The sequence below is a fragment of the Dinoponera quadriceps genome, unplaced genomic scaffold, assembly GCF_001313825.1.
Source record: "Dinoponera quadriceps isolate SergipeBrazil2010 unplaced genomic scaffold, ASM131382v1 scaffold1476, whole genome shotgun sequence".
NCBI classification, from domain to species: Eukaryota; Metazoa; Arthropoda; class Insecta; order Hymenoptera; family Formicidae; genus Dinoponera; species Dinoponera quadriceps.
The window spans coordinates 1-20,877 of NW_014555863.1; the positions used below are offsets into that span (position 1 = coordinate 1).

General features: G+C 35.4%; 4 protein-coding genes across 8 annotated transcripts; all 4 read left to right on the top strand.

Moving 5' to 3' along the window:
• Positions 1 to 947: 947 nt before the first annotated feature.
• Positions 948 to 4,664, top strand: LOC106745633. 2 transcript variants are annotated; one of them, XM_014621422.1, is made up of 3 exons: positions 948 to 1,684; positions 2,448 to 2,884; positions 4,619 to 4,664. In XM_014621422.1, exons 1-3 carry the CDS (start codon positions 1,271 to 1,273, stop codon positions 4,662 to 4,664), a joined length of 897 nt encoding a protein of 298 aa, XP_014476908.1. In that variant the 5' UTR covers positions 948 to 1,270. The 2 variants fall into 2 exon arrangements, with proteins under 2 accessions (XP_014476908.1, XP_014476907.1); XM_014621421.1 differs by lacking the exon at positions 4,619 to 4,664 and adding an exon at positions 3,348 to 3,701.
• Positions 4,665 to 4,718: 54 nt separating this feature from the next.
• On the top strand, positions 4,719 to 10,621 carry LOC106745563. The gene is made up of 8 exons (XM_014621264.1): positions 4,719 to 5,081; positions 5,477 to 5,913; positions 8,145 to 8,314; positions 8,978 to 9,155; positions 9,786 to 9,885; positions 9,962 to 10,072; positions 10,148 to 10,303; positions 10,490 to 10,621. Exons 1-8 carry the CDS (start codon positions 4,719 to 4,721, stop codon positions 10,541 to 10,543), a joined length of 1,569 nt encoding a protein of 522 aa, XP_014476750.1. The 3' UTR covers positions 10,544 to 10,621.
• A 558-nt stretch (positions 10,622 to 11,179) lies between these two features.
• LOC106745632 (odorant receptor 4-like) lies at positions 11,180 to 14,888 on the top strand. 4 transcript variants are annotated; one of them, XM_014621418.1, is made up of 7 exons: positions 11,180 to 11,557; positions 12,178 to 12,319; positions 12,449 to 12,614; positions 13,431 to 13,530; positions 13,613 to 13,723; positions 13,784 to 13,954; positions 14,743 to 14,888. In XM_014621418.1, the coding sequence occupies exons 1-7, from the start codon at positions 11,195 to 11,197 to the stop codon at positions 14,860 to 14,862; spliced, it is 1,173 nt and encodes a 390-aa protein (XP_014476904.1). In that variant the 5' UTR covers positions 11,180 to 11,194; the 3' UTR covers positions 14,863 to 14,888. The 4 variants fall into 4 exon arrangements, with proteins under 4 accessions (XP_014476904.1, XP_014476903.1, XP_014476906.1 ...); XM_014621417.1 differs by having other exon boundaries at positions 12,178 to 12,614; positions 13,799 to 13,954; XM_014621420.1 differs by having other exon boundaries at positions 12,178 to 12,614; positions 13,804 to 13,954; positions 14,743 to 14,828.
• Positions 14,889 to 17,682: 2,794 nt separating this feature from the next.
• On the top strand, positions 17,683 to 20,872 carry LOC106745619 (odorant receptor 4-like). The gene is made up of 6 exons (XM_014621390.1): positions 17,683 to 18,141; positions 18,715 to 19,151; positions 19,842 to 19,941; positions 20,089 to 20,199; positions 20,356 to 20,511; positions 20,819 to 20,872. Exons 1-6 carry the CDS (start codon positions 17,728 to 17,730, stop codon positions 20,870 to 20,872), a joined length of 1,272 nt encoding a protein of 423 aa, XP_014476876.1. The 5' UTR covers positions 17,683 to 17,727.
• The last annotated feature ends 5 nt before the right edge of the window (positions 20,873 to 20,877 follow it).

Here is a 20,877-nt window from a genome sequence, read left to right on the forward strand (position 1 = left end):
TGTTTACTCGAATATTACTGCATACTGGTGCGCTAATAATTTCTAGAAAGATCTAATCTTTGGAAAGTCGAAATTTTATAAAAATAGTCGCATATTTATGTCAGGATTGGCAAGCAGATGATAGGATTGGTGTGCTAACGTATTTTATGTTGTTCGCTTCATTCGTCTTTAACGTATTCATATTATGCTACATCGGCGAGCTCCTCACGGAAAAGGTATATTTTTATATCTAATTAGCAGTTGAACTCTGTTGAACGGTTTGTTGAGTAAGTAGTCGCGACTAATATTACAGAGCAGCGAAATTGGAATTATGTGTTGTTTGATCAATTGGTACCAACTGCCACCACGATCANTCATGTCCAGCCATCCAATAAAAATCAGTGCTTGTAAAATGGTGGATCTATCTTTGACAACTTTCGGAAATGTGAGATACTGTTTTTTTGATATAATCATATTTTTTATTCAAATGTATATCGTATAGATCGATAATTATGGCATTACTTTCACAGAGGACTTTTTATCTTATAATAATAATAAAGTAATAGATTTTATTCGGAATGCAACTAAATTGTAACTCAAAAAAAGTCAAGTATTATTTTTGCATGTTGCTTTTAGGTGATTAAAACTTCTTTGGCGTATTTGAGCTTCTTGCGAACATTAGTAATGTAAATATAATTGAAATAATATTGCTGATATACTAAGGAAATGATTTGTATTTTATAATGACTCCCTCTCACCTGCTTAATATAGAAAACCATCATAGTTATTATTATAATATTACCTCGATCTCAAAAAATGAATGTTATCCAGATATCTATTTATTTTCTCCTGATTTTCTCCACTGTTGACAAACCATCCATGCGTATATGCATTAGTAAAATTACTTAAGAAATATTCCATTGTTACCACATTTTACTCAAATAATTTCATCTTGACGTTAATTATTATTGAAGACATTAAACAACGAGTAGACACTTCAATTATCTCCAAAATTACACATTGAAAAACATTACGTTAACTTTCATTTCTCAAATTCATTAACTTTATTTTAACCTGCCCCACTTCTCAAATCCATCTCCATTTGCAATTGTTCGAACGTTACGCAATTAACAACGAAGAACGGCAATGCTTCGTTAATCTAGAGCCACCGGGACGTAAGGTACTCTTTACACAACTACTTCTCGATAATAGTATTCACATGATCTGTTAATCTATCCGTCAGGCGAAGGTATGGTTGCATCATTGCGCATGTCCGACGACCTTGTAATCAATGCCGCCTCTCCGCGTCGTACAGTCTTCAACTAAACCTTTTATCGCGAACATGGAGATCTCGAGCAATGGACAAACGACATCGTTGAACGCGAGTTACCAGAGAGATGTGCGATACATTTTTACACCCAGCAGTTGGATTCTCGGTTCGATCGGTATCTGGCCGATCGCGTTCCGAGGCATTGGACGACACATTTCTAAAATCTCTATTTTCACCTGTAATTTTGTACTAAGTTTCGCGATGGTGCCCTGCGCCTTACATATAATTTACGACCAGAAGGACCTCAACATAAGGCTCAAACTCTCCGGACTCTTGGGCTTCTGCAGCACTGCGATGATAAAGTTCTTCGTTCTCGTGATACATCGTCCAAAAATACGAAAGTGTATCGAATATGTGAAGGACGATTGGTGGCAGGTTGGTGTTATTTATGCATAAAATAAAAGTTCCGAAAGCTGCAGACGGATGCTCTTTACAAGATGCTGAAGTGTGACGGTGCTTTCCATCGTAAAAAAGCGCGCGGTGTTTGAAGCCGTTCTATGTGATTTGTAAGTGATCGGTTTTCTATTCATTAGAGGAATAATTTCTTTATCTTTGTAAACGTCAGTCTGTTTCATGCAAATGTAATTTCGCTATCTTATTCAAATTATAGTTATTCAAACATTTCATATTTCCGTAATCACATTTATGCCACAATCTTTCAGTGTTAATCCGATCTAATTTTACATGATTTCGACAATTATTGTTTTTTATTTAAAATTACGACTCATACGTGGACCGATAATTTTTTTTTTATTAATTTTTCCTTTATCAGTCTCAAATTCAGAGGTGAAAAGTTCTTCTCGTACCTAAGTTTCCGCTTCTATTGGATATATTAGACCAGTGTTTGGAATTATTTGTATAAACGAGGCAATTTGCAAGATCCACACATGTTTCTTCCCTTATCGATCCAATGCGCCTGATGGACCATGCAACTGACAGTCGACCCGCAAACTGGAGCTGCAATGAGAACAAAGTAGTCATACCTCGAAAATCGCCTCGTTTATACAAATATGCAATTTAACAAACTTCTGATAAAATTATTACAAAATTTCATCCATCTCATAATATATGATCAGTAGCAGTTAGTGCTGTTTCTTTCTCTATATAGATAACATTATTGGAACATATATTGTGACAGGTGAAGTTCAAGTCCGACCGCGAACGCATGCTGAAGTACGCCGGCATCAGTCGTAATCTATCTTTAATCTGCACGACTACCATGTATTCCGCCGGCTTCATTTATCATTTGATCCTGCCGTTTTGCACCGAGCACAAATTCGGCAACGAAACCATCAGACCGCTTGTGTACCCCACTTACAGCGAATTTAGTCAAAGCCAGATAAGCCCGACATACGAAATAGTATATATGTTCCATTGTATGTGCGGATATACTATACACACGGTCACAGTCGGGACATGTTTATTGGCAGCGATATTTGCTACTCACGCCTGTGGCCAGATTCAAGTGGTTTTATCTCGTCTGGAAGATCTTTTGGACGGTAAAAACTTTGAGCGAATTCCAAACGTCCAGCAACGCATCGCCGCCATCGTGAAGAGCCACGTTCAAATAATGAGGTAATATTTTGCAATATTTAAATTATCGTTTATATCAGTTTAAACGATCGTTTATATTTTAACAATAAAGCTCATCTTAAGATTTACTAAATGTATTTCGTTGTTACGTGTTAGAATTTTGTCAAATGCAATTTTCAATAGCGCTAATTACCAATTATTATTTATATATTTATATTACTTTGACCGCTTTTTATTTTCCCTTGAAAATTACGGATTGTCGCATAAATTTTTTCAAAAAAATCGTTGCGGTCCTATGACAGTTGCTTTACTTGACCGTGACCAACAGTGTGAATGCCAAGTCGAAAAAGCATTGAACTTAATAGAAACAATATTTAACCGAATCATTATCTGACCATGATTTGATCATGACTTGACCGATAGTCAATCACATATTATATGCTATAACACTGTATGAGACAGTTTATACTAAATTTATCGTACAAATTAAGATAACATATTCCAGATTTACAACAGTTGTGGAGGAAATTCTGCAAGAAGTTTGTTTGGTTGACTTCACCAGCTCTATATGCATAATTTGTTTACTCGAATATTACTGCATACTGGTGCGCTAATCATTTCTAGAAAGATTTAATTTTTAGAAAGTCGAAATTTTATAAAAAATAGTCATATTTTTATATTATGTTAGGATTGGCAAGAAAATGATAGGATCGGTCTAATAACGTATTTTATGTTGTTCGTCTCATTCGTCTTTAACGTGTTCATATTATGTTACATCGGCGAGCTCCTCATGGAAAAGGTATTTTTACATCTGATGCATAGTGTATCATATTGACCGTTTGTTGAGTAATCAGTCGCGGTTAATGTTACAGAGCAGCCAAGTTGGAATAGTGTGTTGTTTGATCAATTGGTATCAACTGCCACCACGATCAACTCGCGATCTTATACTGATAATTGCAATGTCTAGCCATCCCATAAAAATAAGTGCTTGTAGAATGATGGATCTATCGTTGGCAACATTTGCAAATGTGAGATAGTGTTTTTTTCATCAATCCTATTTTTTATTAAAATGTACATCATATAAATCGATAATTATAGCATTACTTTCACAGTGAACATTTTATCTTTTAATAATAGACCAATAGATTTTATTCTGAAAGAAATTAAATTGTAACTGACAAAAATGTCAAATATTATTTTTGCACGTTGATTTTAGGTGATTAAAACTACTTTGGCGTATTTGAGCTTTTTGCGAACATTAGTAATGTAAATATAATTGAAATAATATTACAGATATTCTAAAGAATTGTTTTATATTTTATATTACTCCCTTCTCACCTGCTTATTATAGAAAGCCATCATGCAAATTATTATAATATTATCATGATCTCGGAAAATAAACAGTGTCCAGATATTTATTTATTTTCTCTTTGTTTTCTCCATTGTCGACAAACCATTCATGCGTATATGGATTAGTAAAATGGACAAAGAAATATTTTATTGTTTCTATGTTTTGCATAAAGAACTTAATATTGATCAATTCATGCTGCAGACATTAAACGACAATTAATTTTTACAACTATTTCCAAATTACACTTTAAAAAAATTACGTAAATTTTCACTTAAATCCATCTCTATTTGGAACTGTTCGAACGTGACTAAATTCACGACAAAGAGCTGCGTTGCTTTTTTAATCTGAAACCAACTGCATACAAGGTACGCTACACACTACTTCCCGGTAATAATATCCACATGATCTGTCAATCTGTCCGTTAGACGAAAAGGTCGTTGCAACGTTAGCGCATGTCCGGCAACCTTGTAATCAATGCCGCGTCTCCGCGTCGTGCAGTCTTCAGCGGAACCTCTCAAAGCGAACATGGAGATCTCACACGATGGACGAACAACATCGTTGAACGCGAGTTACCAGCGTGATATACGATTCATCTTTACGCCCAGCAACTGGACTCTCGGTTCGATCGGCATCTGGCCGATCGCATTCCGAGGCATCGGACAACACATTTCTAAAATATCAATCTTCACCTGCAATTTTGTACTAAGCTTCGCTATAGTGCCCTGCGCCCTACATATGATTTACGACCAAAAGGACATCAATATAAGGCTCAAGCTTACCGGACTTTTGGGCTTCTGCAGCACCGCAATGATAAAGTTCTTCGTTCTTGTAATACGTCGTCCAAAAATACAAAAGTGTATCGAGCATGTGAAAGACGATTGGTGGCAGGTTGGTGTAATTTAAGCCTAAAATAAAAATTCCGAGAGCTACAGACAGATAATCTTTATAAATTGCTGAACAGTGACAGTGCTTTCCATCGCAAGAAATCGTGTCGTTGGAGCTGTTTATAGTGAATTTTAAGTGATCAATTTTTCATTAATTCTAAGAATAATTTCTATGCTCTTGTAAACGACAATCAGTTTTATGCAATTCGCGTTATTATCCCTTTAGTTAGTCAAAGATTTCATATTTTTGTAAACAATTTTATGCTAGAATGCTTTAATGTTAATCCGCAATTATTGTACATTTAATTTGATAAATTATTTTTATAATATGTAACATTATCACTCATATGGTACGCGGTCTCAATATGAATAGCATTACTAGTACATATACTGTGACAGGTGAAGTTCAAGTCTGACCGCGAACGCATGCTGAAGTACGCCAGCATCGGTCGTAACCTATCTTTAACCTGCACGACTGCCATGTATTCCGCCGGCTTTATTTATCATTTAATTCTGCCGTTTTGCACCGAGCACAAAATCGGTAATGAAACCATCAGACCGCTCGTGTACCCCACTTACAGCGGATTTAGACAAAGCCAGATAAGCCCGATATACGAAATAGTATATGTGGCCCATTGTATGTGCGGATATACTATATACACGGTCACAATCGGAACATGTGGATTGGCAGCAATATTTGCTATGCACGCCTGTGGCCAGATTCAGGTGGTTTTATCTCGCCTGGAAGATCTCTTAAACGGTAAAAACTTTGAGCGAATTCCAAACGTCCAACAACGCATCGCCGCCATCGTGAAGAGTCACATTCAAGTAATGAGGTAATATTTTCCAATATTTAAATGGTATAAAATCATACATAGAAATTTAAATAATACGTTTTATATTTAAACAATAATGCCATTTTAAAGTCTGGTATATGTATTTCTTCGTTACGTATTAGAATTTTGTTAATTGAAATTTTCAATAATGGCTATTATAGTTATAAAAAGTTTTTAAGCTGCGTTATTTCTGTCACTTAATTTGCATGATTCTTAATGTTTGCATGTATAAGGAATGTAAAACAAAGAACGAAAACGCAACAGGTGATGTCAAGGAACCTGCAGTACTCTACACTGTAGAGTCTATAGTAAGCGGTGGCATTGCGTGTCATGCAACGCGCTTACATGCAGTATGATAGTCATTACATATCCGACCTGTAATTTACATTGCATATTTCTACTGTGTAGCACTGAATGTGCGGTTAAGGCCGATTCCTACTGACGCAATTAAACACGAACAAATCACAGTCAAATTCTCGTCATGGACCTTTTATATATATATATTTTATCTGACTTGTAATCTGATCGTGATTTGACTGATTGTAAATCTCGCATTAAATATTATAACTATATGAGTCAGTTCATTCTAAATTTATCGTAAAAATTAGGATAACTTATTTCAGATTTGCGGCAATTGTGGAGGAAATTCTACAAGAAGTTTGTTTGGTTGACTTTACTAGCTCTGTATGCATAATCTGTTTACTCGAATATTATTGCATACTGGTGCGCTAATAATTTCTAAAACGATTTAGTTTTTTGAAATATTATAAAAAATAGTTAAATTTTTATATTATGTCAGGATTGGCAAACAAATGATAGGATTGGTCTATTAACGTATTTTATGTTGTTGGTCTCATTCATCTTTAACACGTTTATATTGTGCTACATTGGCGAGCTACTGATGGAAAAGGTATATTTTTATATCTGACGTAAATGTATCTTATTAAACGTTTGTTGAGTAATCAATCGCGGTTAATGTTACAGAGCAGCCAAGTTGGAATAATGTGTTGTTTAATGAATTGGTATGAACTGCCGCCACAATCGGCTCGCGATCTTATATTAATAATCGCCATGTCTAGCCACCCCATAAAAATCAGTGCTTGTGGAATGCTGGATCTATCTTTGACAACTTTTGGAATTGTGAGATAGTGTTTTTTTCTATAATCCTATTTTTCACTCAAATATTATTGTATAAGTCGATAATTATAGTATCACTTTCACAGTGGACTTTTTAACGTGTAATAATATAGAAAATATATTTTATTCTGAAAGCAACTAAATTGTGGCTCAAAAAAATGTCAAGCATTAATTTGCATTTTTATTTTAGATGATTAAAACTACTTTGGCGTATTTGAGCTTCTTGCGAACATTAGTAATGTAAATGTAAATATAATTCCAATTATATCGCTGATTCATTGAGGAATTATTTTGTATTCTATATTGATACCTTCTTACCTGCTTACTATAGAAAGACATAATGCCAAACATTATAATATTACCTCAGTTTCGAAAAATGAATGAGGTCCAGATATTCATTTCGCTTCTCCTAATTCTCTTCATTGTCGCCGAAACATCAATGCGTATATGTATTAATATAATTGTCATAAAGAAATGATCCAATGTTTACACGTTTTACAAAAATAATTTAATCTTGACATTAGTTAATACCGCAGGCACTAAGCAACAATTAGTATCTTCAAATGTTTCCAAAATTTCACTTTCAAAACATTACGTTATCTTTCACTTCTTAAATTCTTTGACTTTATTTTTATTAATCTCACTTCTCAAATTAAATTCAATTTGGTATTTTTGGAACGTGACACAATTCACAACGAAGAACAGTTATGTTTCTTTAACTTAGAGACTTCGGAATATACGTTTCGCTCTACACTACTCCCCGGTAATAGTATCCACATGATCTGTCAATCTGTCCGTCAGACGATAAGGTCGTTGCAACGTAAGCGCATGTCCGGCAGCCTTGTAATCAATGCCGCGTCTCCGCGTCGTGCAGTCTTTAGCGGAACCTCTTATCGCGAACATGAAGATCTCACACGATGGACAAGCAACATCGTTGAACGCGAGTTACCAGCGTGATATAAGATACATATTTACGCCCAGCAAATGGATTCTCGGCTCCATCGGCATCTGGCCGATCACGTTTCGGGGCATTGGACAACACATTTCTAAAATATTAATCTTCACCTGTAATTTTGTACTAAGCTTCGCTATAGTGCCCTGCGCCCTACATATGATTTACGACCAGAAGGACATCAATATAAGGCTCAAGCTCACCGGACTCTTGGGCTTCTGCAGCACTGCTATGATAAAGTTCTTCGTTCTTGTGATACGTCGTCCAAAAATACGGAAGTGTATCGAGTATGTGAAGGACGATTGGTGGCAGGTTAGTGTTAATTAAGCGTAAAATAAAAATTCCGAAATCTACAGGCGGATAATCTTTATAAGATGCTGAGAAGTGACAGTGGTGTCCATCGCAAAAAATCGGGTGGCGTATGGAGCCGTCAAACTGATTTTAAGTGATCAATTTTTCATCCATCCTATGAATTATTTCTATACATTTGTAAACGACAGTCAGTTTTATGGAATTATAATTTTGCTTTATTATCTCTTTAGTTACTCAAACATTTCATATTTTCGTAATCAACTTTATGCTAGAATGTTTTAATGTTAATCCGCGCTATTTGCATATATAATTTTGATAAATAATTTTTATAATATGTAACAATGCGTCTCATATGGTATGCGGTCTCAATATGGATAGCATTACTGGTATATATACTGTGACAGGTGAAGTTCAAGTCTGACCGCGAACTCATGCTGAAGTACGCCAGCATCGGTCGTAATCTATCTTTAACCTGCACGACTACCATGTATTCCGCCGGCTTTATTTATCATTTAATTCTGCCGTTTTGCACCGAGCACAAACTCGGTAATGAAACCATCAGACCGCTCGTGTACCCCACTTACAGCAAATTTAGACAAAGCCATATAAGTCCAACATACGAAATAATATATGTGGCCCACTGTATATGCGGATATACTATAGACACAATCACAATCGGAACCTGTGGGTTGGCAGCAATATTTGCTATGCACGCCTGTGGCCAGATTCAAGTGGTTTTATCTCGTCTGGAAGATCTCTTAAACGGTAAAAACTTTGAGCAATTTCCAAACGTCCAGCTACGCATCGCCGCCATCGTGAAGAGTCACGTTCAAGTAATGAGGTAATATTTAACAATATTTAAATGATATAAAATTATTCGTAGCAATTTAAATAATTATTTATACTTAAACATTAATGCTATTTTAATGTCTACTAAATGTTTTTTTTCGTTACGTATTAGAATATTGTCAATTGCAATTTTCAATAATGGCTATTATAGCTATCAAATGTTTTTAAATTTAGTTATTTCTGTTATTTCATTTGCATGATTATTAATGTTTGCGTGTATAAGGAATGTAAAACAATGAACGAAAACGCAACAGGTGATGTCAAGGATCCTCCAGTACTCTACACTGTAGGGTCTATAGTACGCGGTAACATTGCGGGTCTTGCAACACGCTTACAATCATATACGATAGTCATTATATATCCGACCCGTAATTTACGTTGCATATTTCTATTGTGTAGCACTGTATGTGCAGTTGAAGCCGATCCCTACTGACGCAATCAAAACACGAACAGATCACAGTCAAATTGTCGTCATGGATCTTTGATATATATATATATATATATTATATGACTTGTAATCTGATCGTGATACGATTGATAGTAAATCGCAAATTAAATATTATAACTATCTGAGACAGTTTATTCTAGATTTATCGTACAAAACTAGGATAACTTATTTCAGATTTGCAGCAAATGTCGACGAAATTCTACAAGAAGTTTGTTTGGTTGACTTTACTAGCTCTGTATGCATAATTTGTTTACTCGAGTATTACTGCATACTGGTGCGCTTATAATTTCTAAAAAGATTTGGTCTTTTGTAATATTATAAAAAGTAGTTAAATTTTTATTTTATATCAGGATTGGCAAGCAAATGATAGGCTTGGTCTACTAACGTATTTTATGTCTTTCGTCTCATTCGTCTTTAACGCGTTCATATTATGCTACATCGGCGAGCTTCTCATTGAAAAGGTATATTTTTATATCTGATGGAAAATGTATCTTATTGAACGTTTGTTGAGTATTTAATCGCGATTAATGTTACAGAGCAGCCAAGTTGGAATAATGTGTTGTTTAATCAATTGGTATCAACTGCCGCCACGGTCAGCTCGCGATTTTATACTAATTATCGCCATGTCGAGCCACCCCATAAAAATCAGTGCTTGTAAAATGGTAGATATATCGCTGTCAACTTTTGGATATGTGAGATATTGTTTTTTTCTATAATCCTATTTTTCACTCAAATATTATTGTATAAATCGTTAATTGTAGTATCACTTTCACAGTGGGCTTTTTAGCGTGTGATAATGTATCAATATATTTTATTCTGAAAGCAACTAAATTGCAACTCAAAAAAATGTAAAGCATTAATTAGCATTTTTATTTTAGATGATTAAAACTACTTTGGCGTATTTGAGCTTCTTGCGAACATTAGTAATGTAAATATAATTCAAATAATATCGCTGATTCATTGAGCAATTATTTTGTATTTTATATTGGTACCCTCTCAGCTGCTTACTATAGAAAGACATAATGTAAAATATTGTAATAATACCTCAGTCTCGAAAAATGAATGATGTCCAGATATTCATTTCGCTTCTCCTAATTCCCTCCATTGTCGACGAAACATCCATGCGTATATACATTAATAAAATTTTCATAAAGAAATGATTCATTGTTTACACGTTTTACAATAATAATTTAATCTTGACATTAGTTAATACCGCAGGCACTAAGCAACAAATAGTATCTTCAAATGTTTCCAAAATTTCACTTTCAAAACATTACGTTATCTATCACTTCTTAAATTTTTTGACATTATATTGATCAGTCTCACATCTCAAATTAAACTCAATTAGGAATTGTTGTAATGTGACTCAATTCACAACGAAGAACGGTAATGCTTCTTTAACTTAGAGCCTTCGGGATATACATTACGCTCTACACTACTCCCCGGTAATATTATCCACATGATCTGTCAATCTGTCCGTCAGACAAAGATGTCGTTGCAACGTCAGCGCATGTCCGGCGACTTTGCAATCAATGCCGCGTCTCCGCGTCGTACAGTCTTCAGCGGAACCTCTCATCGCGAACATGGAGATCTCACCCGATAGACAAGCGACATCATTGAACGCGAGTTACCAGCGAGATGTACAGTACATCTTTACACCCAGCAACTGGATTCTCGGTTCTATAGGCATCTGGCCGATCCCGTTCCGAGGCATTAGACATCACATTTCTAAAATATCAATCTTCACCTGTAATTTCGTATTAAGCTTCGCGATGGTGCCCTGCGCTCTACATATCATTTATGACCAGAAGGACCTCAACATAAGACTTAAGCTCTCCGGACTCTTGGGCTTCTGCGGCACCGCGATGTTAAAGTTCTTCGTTCTCGTGATACGTCGTCCTAAAATACGGAAGTGTATCGAGTATGTGGAGGACGATTGGTGGCAGGTTGGTGTTATTCATGCGTATAATAAAAGTTGCAAAACCTACAGACGGATGTTCTTTACAAGATGCTGAGAAGTGAAAGTGCTTTTCATCGCAAAGAGCACGTCGAGCCGTCCAAAGTGATTTTTTAGTGATTGGTTTTCCATTCATTTTAAGATTAATTTCTCTACCCTTGTAAACGTCAGTCTGTTTTATGCAACTGTAATTTTGCTATATTGTTCCTATATTTATTCAAATATATCATATTTTCGTAATCAACTTTATGCCAGGATGTTTTAGTGTTAATCTGCGCTAATTGTTTAATTTTTACAATTAGTTTTTCATATTTAAAATTACGACTCATATATCGGCCGGTAATTTCTTCTTATTAATTTCTCCTCTAATAATCTTAAATTAACAAGTAAAAAGTTCTTGCACCTGAGTTTCCCGTTTCCATTGGATATATTAATCCAGTGCTTGGAATTATTTGTATAACATAGCTTAATATTAGTTGACGTTACAAAAAGTAAACCTCTCGCGAAATCGTCTCTAAATTTTTCCATCCATTTCATAATATATGATCAATAGCAGTTAGTGCTGTTTGTTTCTCGATATAGATAGCATTACTGGAAATACTGTGACAGGTGAAATTCAAGTCCGACCGCGAACGCATGCTGAAGTACGCCGGCATCGGTCGTAATTTATCTTTAATCTGTACGACTACCATGTATTCCGCCGGCTTCATTTATCATTTGATCCTGCCGTTTTGCGTCGAGCACAAACTCGGTAATGAAACCATCAGACCGCTTGTGTACCCCACTTACAGCGAATTTAGTCAAAGCCATATAAGTCCGACATACGAAATAGTATATATGGCCCATTGTATGTGCGGATATACTATATACACGGTCACAGTTGGGACGTGCGGATTGGCAGCGATATTTGCTACTCATGCCTGTGGCCAGATTCAAATGGTTTTATCTCGCCTTGAAGATCTCTTGGACGGTAAAAACTTTGATCAAATTCCGAACATCCAGCAACGTATAGCCGCCATCGTGAAGAGTCACGTTCAAGTAATGAGGTAATTTTTTCCAATATTTTAAAGAATATAAAATCATTTGTTACCATTTAAATGATTATTTATATTTAAATGATAAAGCGCATTTTAATATCTATTAAATGTATTTTTTCGTTACATACTAGAATTTTATTAATTGCAATTTTCAATAATGCTAATTGTCGATTTTTATATGAGAAAGTTTTCAAATTGCACTACTTCAAGTATGTAATTTGATTAATCATTAATGTTTTCTTTTGTAATTAATGCAAAACAGAACAAAAATACAACAGGTGTCCTCGACGAACCTCCAGTACTCTATGCTATAGAGCCTACTATAATAAGCGTGGCATTGCGTGTCATGCAACGCGCTGATATCAGCACGATAATCATTATTCACCCGACTTGTAATTTACGTTGCGAATTTCTACCTATAGCACTGAATGAGCAATTAAGGCCGATTGCCACTATGTAGTCGAAACATAGTCACAGTCAATTTACGGTTATGGATTTTTGCCGACATTCTCGCTATTCTGTTATCTGATGATCTTCCGGCGGTCAGTCTTGCATAACCATTAATATCAAGACATTATTTTAAAATCTTATCAATAATTTCAGTTATTGAAGCGCTTTAATTTTGGATGACGAAGAACAATATATGAATGCAAACTCGAAAAATCATTCAATGTAATAGAAACAACATTTGATTGGGCCATTATCTGACCGCAACCTGATCGTGAATTGACCGATAGTGAATTGCGCATTGTACGGCCATATAGTAACAATATATGAGACATTTTATTCTGAATTTATTGCACAAAGTAGGATAACTTATTTCAGATTTGCAGCAGTTGTGGAGGAAGTTCTACAAGAAATTTGTTTGGTTGAATTTACTAGCTCTTTATGCACAATTTGTTTACTCGAATATTACTGCATACTGGTGCGCTAATAATTTCTAGAAAAATTAAATCTTTGGAAAGTTAAAATTTTTTTAAAATAGTCGTATTTTTATATCATATCAGGACTGGCAAGCAAATGATAGGGTTGGTCTACTAACGTATTTTATGTTGTTGGTGTCATTCGTCTTTAATGTATTCATATTATGTTACATCGGCGAGCTCCTCATGGAAAAGGTATATTTTTACATATAATGGTCAGTTTAACTCGTTGAACGTTTGTTGAATGATCAGTAGGGATTAATGTTACAGAGCAGCCAAATTGGAATAATGTGTTGTTTGATCAATTGGTATCAACTTCCGCCGCGATCAGCTCGCGATCTTATACTGATAATCGCCATGTCCAGCCATCCCGTAAAAATCAGTGCTGGTAGAATGGTGGATCTATCTTTAACAACTTTCGGAAATGTAAGATACTGCTTTTATAATCTCATTTTTCATTCAAATGTACATCGTATAAATCCATAATTATGTAGCAAAATACTAGATTCTAAAGACAATTTAAGTATAAATTAAAGAGTAAATTAAATAAACATCAACAAAAATTAATTATTATTTTAGCACATTTATTTTAGGTGATTAAAACTTCTTTGGCATATCTGAGCTTCCTGCGAACACTAGCAATGTAAATATAATTGAAATAATATTGCTGAAACACTAAGGAATTGTTTTGTATTATATAGTAGCTACCTTTCACCTGTTTATATAGAAAGTTAATATATAAAGCCATAATGTAAATTATTATTACATTATCTCGATATCGAAAAATAAATAATATCCACATAATCATTTTTTTCCTTCTAATTTTCTTTACTGTTAACGAACCATCCATGCGTAGAGGCATTAATAAAATTATCACAAAGAAGTGTTCCATTGTTTCCATGTTTTACAAAAATAATTTAATCTTGATATAAATTACTACTGAAAACACTAAGCAACAAGTAATTTCTACAAATTTATCCAAAATTTTACCTTGAAAAACATTACATTAACTTTCACTTCTCAAAGTCATTAACTTTATTTTGATCTACCTCATTTCTCAAATTCATCTCTATTTGAAATTACTTGAACGTGACTCAGTTCACAAGGAAGAGCGGAAATGCTTCTGTAATATAGAGCCAGCGGGATATAAAGTACACTTTACACAACTACTTCCCGGTAATAGTATTCACCTGACCCGTCAATCTGTCCGTCAGGCGAAGGGTTGGCTGCAACGTCAGCGCATGTCCGGCGACCTTGTAATCAATGCCGCGTCTCCGCGTCGTGCAGTCTTCAGTGGACCTTCTCATCGCGAACATGGGGATCTTACGCGATAGACAAGCTATATCATTGAACGACAGTTACCAGCGAGATGTGCGATACATTTTTGCACCCAGCAGCTGGATTCTCAGCTCGATTGGTATCTGGCCGATCGTATTCCGAGGCATCGGACAACACATTTCTAAAATCTCTATCTTCACCTGTAATTTTGTATTAAGCTTCACGATAGTGCCCTGCGCCCTACATATTATTTGTGACCAGAAGGACCTCAACATAAGGCTCAAGCTCTCGGGATTCTTGAGCTTCTGCGGTACCGCGATGATAAAGTTTTTCGTTCTCGTAATACGTCGTCCAAAAATACGAAAGTGTATCGAACATATAAAAGACGATTGGTGGCAGGTTGGTGTTATTTATGCGTAAAATAAAAGTTGCAAAAGCTACAGACGGATGCTCTTTACAAAATGCTAAGGAGTATCATTACTTTCTGTCGCAAGAAAACACGTGGAGCCGTTCAAAGTGATTTTTATGTGATCGATTTTCTATTCATTGGAGGAATAATTTCTGTACCCTTATAAACGTCAATCTGTTTTATGTAATTGTAATTTCGTTATATCATTCCCATAATGATTCAAACATTTCATATTTTCGTAATTAACTTTATGTCAGGATCAATTTCAAAGTTAGTCCGCGCTAATTGTATAATTTTGATAATTATTTTTTTAATATTTATCTCGCAAAACCGTCTCTAAATTACCTCCTCCATCGCATAATATATGATCAGTAGCAGTTAGTGTTGTTTGTTTCTCGATGTAGATAGCATTACTGGAAATACTGTGACAGGTGAAGTTCCAGTCCGACCGCGAACGCATGCTGAAATATGCCGGCACCGGACGTAATCTATCTTTAATCTGCGCTACTGCCATGTATTCCCCCGGCGTCATTTATCACTTCATCTTGCCATTTTGCACCGAGCACAAACTCGGTAATGAAACCATCAGGCCGCTTGTGTACCCCGTTTACAGCGAATTTAGACAGAGCCAGATAAGCCCAACATATGAATTAGTATATGTGGCCCAATGTATGTGCGGATATACTATGTACACTATCACAGCCGGAACGTGTGGATTGGCAGCGATATTTGCTACTCACGCCTGTGGCCAGATTCAAATGGTTTTGTCTCGACTGGAAGATCTTTTGGACGGTAAAAGCTTTGAGCAAGTTCCGAACGTTCAGCAACGCATCACCGCTATCGTGAACAGCCACATTCAAATAATGAGGTAATATTGTGCAATATTTAAATGGCCGCTTATACCAGTTTAAGTGACTATTTATATTTAAACAATAAAGCGCATTTTATTATGACCGTTGCTTGACTTGTCCGAGACGAACATATGAATGCTCGAAAAAGGACTCGGAAAAGCATTGATCTATTAGAAACAATATTTGAAACCATTATCTGTCCGTTATCTGACCGTGATTTGATCGTGATCTGACTAATAGTAAATCGTGCACTATATGCTATATAATAACAATATTTGACGCAGTTTATTCTGAATTCACCGTTCAAACTAGAATAACTTATTTTAGATTTGCAGCAATCGTGGAAGAAGTTCTACAAGAAGTTTGTTTGGTTGAATTTAGTAGTTCCATGTGCACAATTTGCTTACTCGAGTATTACTGCATACTGGTGCGCTAATAATTTCTAAAAACATTTAATTTGTGGAAAGTCGAAATTTTATAAAATATAGTCGTTTTTATATCATGTCAGGATTGGCAAGCAAATGATAGGCTTAGTCTGCTAATATATTTTATGTTGCTCATCTCATTCGTCTTTAACGTATTCATATTATGCTACATCGGCGAACTTCTCGTGGAAAAGGTATATTTTTACATGTAATGGACAGTGTATTTTGTTGAACATTTGTTGAGTAATTAGGCACGATTAATATTACAGAGCGGCCAAATTGGAATAATGTGTTGTTTGATCAATTGGTACCAGCTGCCGCCACGATCAGCTCGCGATCTTATACTAATTATCGCCATGTCCGACCACCCCATAAAAATCACTGCTTGTAGAATGGTGGATCTATCTTTGACAACTTTTGGAAATGTGAGATAGTGTTTTTTTATAATCCTATTTTGCATTGAAACGTGCATCGTATATATCGATAATGATATTACTTTTATTATGGACTTTTTATCTTATAATGATAGAGTAATAGATTTTATTCTGAAAGCAATTAAAGTGTATTTTTGCATGTTCATTTTAGGTGATGAAAACTTCTTTAGCGTATTTGAGCTTCCTGCGAACTTTACTAATATAAATATAATTGAAATACTATTGTAGACACACTGAAGAATTGTTTTATATTTTTTAATGGTTACTTCTCACCTGCTTAATGTAGAAAGCCGTCATACGAATTGTAATATTATCCCGAACTTGAAAAATAAATGTTGTCTAAATCCATTTATTCTCTCCTGATTTTCCCCACTGTCGACAAACCATCTATGTGTACATGCATTAGTAAAATTAACAAAGAAATATTCCATTGTTTACACATTTTACACAAATGATTTCATCTTGGCATTTATTAATACTGGAGACATTAAGCCATAAATAGATTCTTCAAATATTTCCAAAATTACACTTTGAAAAACATTACGTTAACTTGCATTTCTTAAATTCATTAATTTTGTTTTAACATGCTTCACTTCTCAAATCCATCTCCATTTGGAATTGTTTGAACATATCTCAGTTTACATGGAAGGACGACAATGCTTCCTTAATCTAGAGCCGCCAGGATATAAGGTACGCCTTACACAGCTACTTCCCGGTAATAGTATCCACCTGATCTGTCAATCTGTCCGTCAGGCGAAGGGATGGCTGCAACGTCAGCGCATGTCCGGCAACCTTGTAATCAATGCCACGTCTCCGCGTCGTGCAGTCTTCAGCGGAACCTCTCATCGCGAACATGGAGATCTCACCCGATGGACAAGCGATATCATTGAACGCGAGTTACCAGCGAGATGTACGGTACATCTTTACACCCAGCAACTGGATTCTCGGTTCAATAGGCATCTGGCCGGTCGCGTTCCGTGGCATTGGGCAACATATTTCCAAACTCACTGTACTCATTTGCAATTTTGTATTAAGCTTCGCGATACTGCCCTGCGCCCTGCATATCATTTACGACCAGAAGGACCTCAACATAAGGCTCAAGCTCTCCGGACTCTTGGGCTTCTGCAGCACCGCTATGATGAAGTTCTTCGTTCTCGTGATACGTCGTCCAAAGATACGAGAGTGTATCGAACATATAAAAGACGATTGGTGGCAGGTTGGTGTTACCCATGCGTAAAATAAAAGTTACGAAACCGATAGGACGATGTTCTGTCTTCGCGAGGTTCTGAGGAGTGTTTTTCGATTGCGAAACAGTGCGCGGCATGTGAGGCAATTTCCAGGTGATTCTTAAGTGATTCGGTTTTCTTTTCATTGGGGCGATAATTCCTCTCTCTTCGTAATCGTCAGTTTATTTTATACAATTCTAATTTCACCGCATGATTTCTGTATTTATTTAACCGTTTTACAAATATCGTATTATCAGCCTTATATTGGAATGTTTCAATGTTAGTTCGTGTCAATTGTAGTTTCAAGTTTTGTTGATAATTAAAACTATACAACCCTTGTCTGAACCGCTAGTTTTTGCTTCAATCAAATTTATCATCTTCTAGTCTTAAATTTATAGGTTTAAAATGCTCGTATATATTTCCGGTATTTATCTCAGATGCACCAAAGCAAACTTGTCGCGAATTCGCTCCGAAGTAACGTCATTAATCTCGTGACATAATAAGTAACAGTTACTGCCGCTCATTCCTTCATATAGATAGGATTACTGGCAATACTGTGACAGGTGAAGTTCAAGCCCGAGCGCGAACTGATGTTGAAGTACGCCAGCGCCGGTCGCAAACTTTCCATAATCAGCGCATCTTCCATGTACACCGCCGGCTTCATTTATCACTTGGTCCTGCCGTTTTGCACCGTGCACAAAATCGCCAACCAAACGATCAGACCTCTGGTGTATCCCACTTACAGCCAGTTTATTCAGACCCAGGTGAGTCCGCTCTACGAAATTGTGTATCTGGCTCACTGCATGTGCGGATACACCATGTACACGATCACAGCCGGTTCGTGCGGCCTGGCGGCGATATTCGCCGCTCATGCCTGTGGTCAGATCGGCGTGATCGCGTCTAAACTGGAGGATCTTCCGCACGGCAAAAATTACGGGCAAATAACGGACGTTAATAAAAGAATTGCAGCCATCGTGAAGAGTCACGTTCGTGTATTGAGGTAACGCATCGCCGCCAGTTGGTTTATGATATAAATTAAAATCTAAGTGAGACGTGTTTATCGGGTCTGACGTTAATTTATGCACATCAAATAATTAAAAATTGCCATTAGAACAGAGTGTGTTTGGCAATTTGATATATGAATTAAAATTAATGACGAAATATCTTTACATGGTTTATATATTAAATATTTTCAACTCCAACACAACTTGGCGCGGTTGTGTAATTTTCCTTGCTTGTATATAACCTTTATCACCTATATATATGTAACTGTTATCACCTGTTGAGTTAGAGAAGAAATGTATATAAGCATTGAGTGAATGCAACAGGTGTCTCCCCGAGGAAACTCTAATGCGTTTCGTTAGATAGTACAGTTGCATATGTCAGACTATGCGCAACATACCCTATCAACATATATATATATATATATATATATAACTGCCATATAACGAAATATTTTCATATAAATGAAAGAAAATTTATAATTTTTCTTAATCAACTCTTTTATCATTACCTTTTAAACTCTAATTATTGTAGAACAATAAAATTTAATATATTTATACAAAACTTTTTTCAATAAATAATATCTCCTAATTAAATCGTTGCCGCCTCAACTTACTGCATTGATGCAAATACAATGATCTGTAAAAGCTAACACATGTATCGTAAATAATTATGATTCTTTTTCTAGATTCGCAGCTCTTGTGGATGAAATCTTACAAGAAGTATGTTTATTGGAATTTATCAGTTCTGTATTTACAATGTGCTTGCCCGAATACTTCTGTATAGTGGTGCGCAAATATATATTATTAATTTGTAAGGAAAATTCTCTGCAGTTCTAATTAATAATAATGACAATTTAAAGAACTCGAAATTTTAAGAATCACATATAAATATGATTTGCACAAAAATTTTGCTTAATGTTTATAATATGATAGGATTGGCAAGATAGCGACGCAGTCGGACTGACCACTTACTTTTTGCTGTTTATTTCATTTTGCTTCAATATGTACATATTATGCTATATCGGTGAGCTACTCATGGAAAAGGTATGTTTGTCTGACTAGATTTGTGATATTAAATTTCAATTTTCACAATTACAACTACATACAGCAACAATTATTATTACAATTATAAGCTATAGTAAGAAAAAAATAGATTATAAAATTTATTAAATATATGATTGCGAGTATAATATATTTTAGAGCAGCCAAATCGGATCGATTTGTTTTACGATTGACTGGTATCAACTGCCAGTGAAATCAATTCGCAGTTTAATATTAGTAATCGCTATGTCAAGCCATCCCATAAAGATTAGCGCTGGTAGAATGTTAGACCTATCTTTGGCGACTTTTGGAAATGTAAGGAATATTGTATGGAGCATTTGTATGGAATTTGCTTCATATTTTAATGTAAAAAAACTAATTCCATAATTATTTACTTGAAATATTTTTATTTTCCTAATATATGTTCCATGTTACCACTCAGATAGTACAATATCCAAAATCAGAACATAAGACGTCTTTAAGACATCTTTAAAATGTCTTAAAGACTTTTGTGTCTCGATTTTGGACATTGTGCTATCTAGGTATATTCTTAGTGTAAAAGAGACAAAAAATGATAAGTGAAAAGAAAGATGTCCATGTTATTTTGATATATTTCTCTTAGGTACTCAAAACAAGCCTGGCATATTTAAGCTTCCTCCGGACTATAATAATGTGAATATA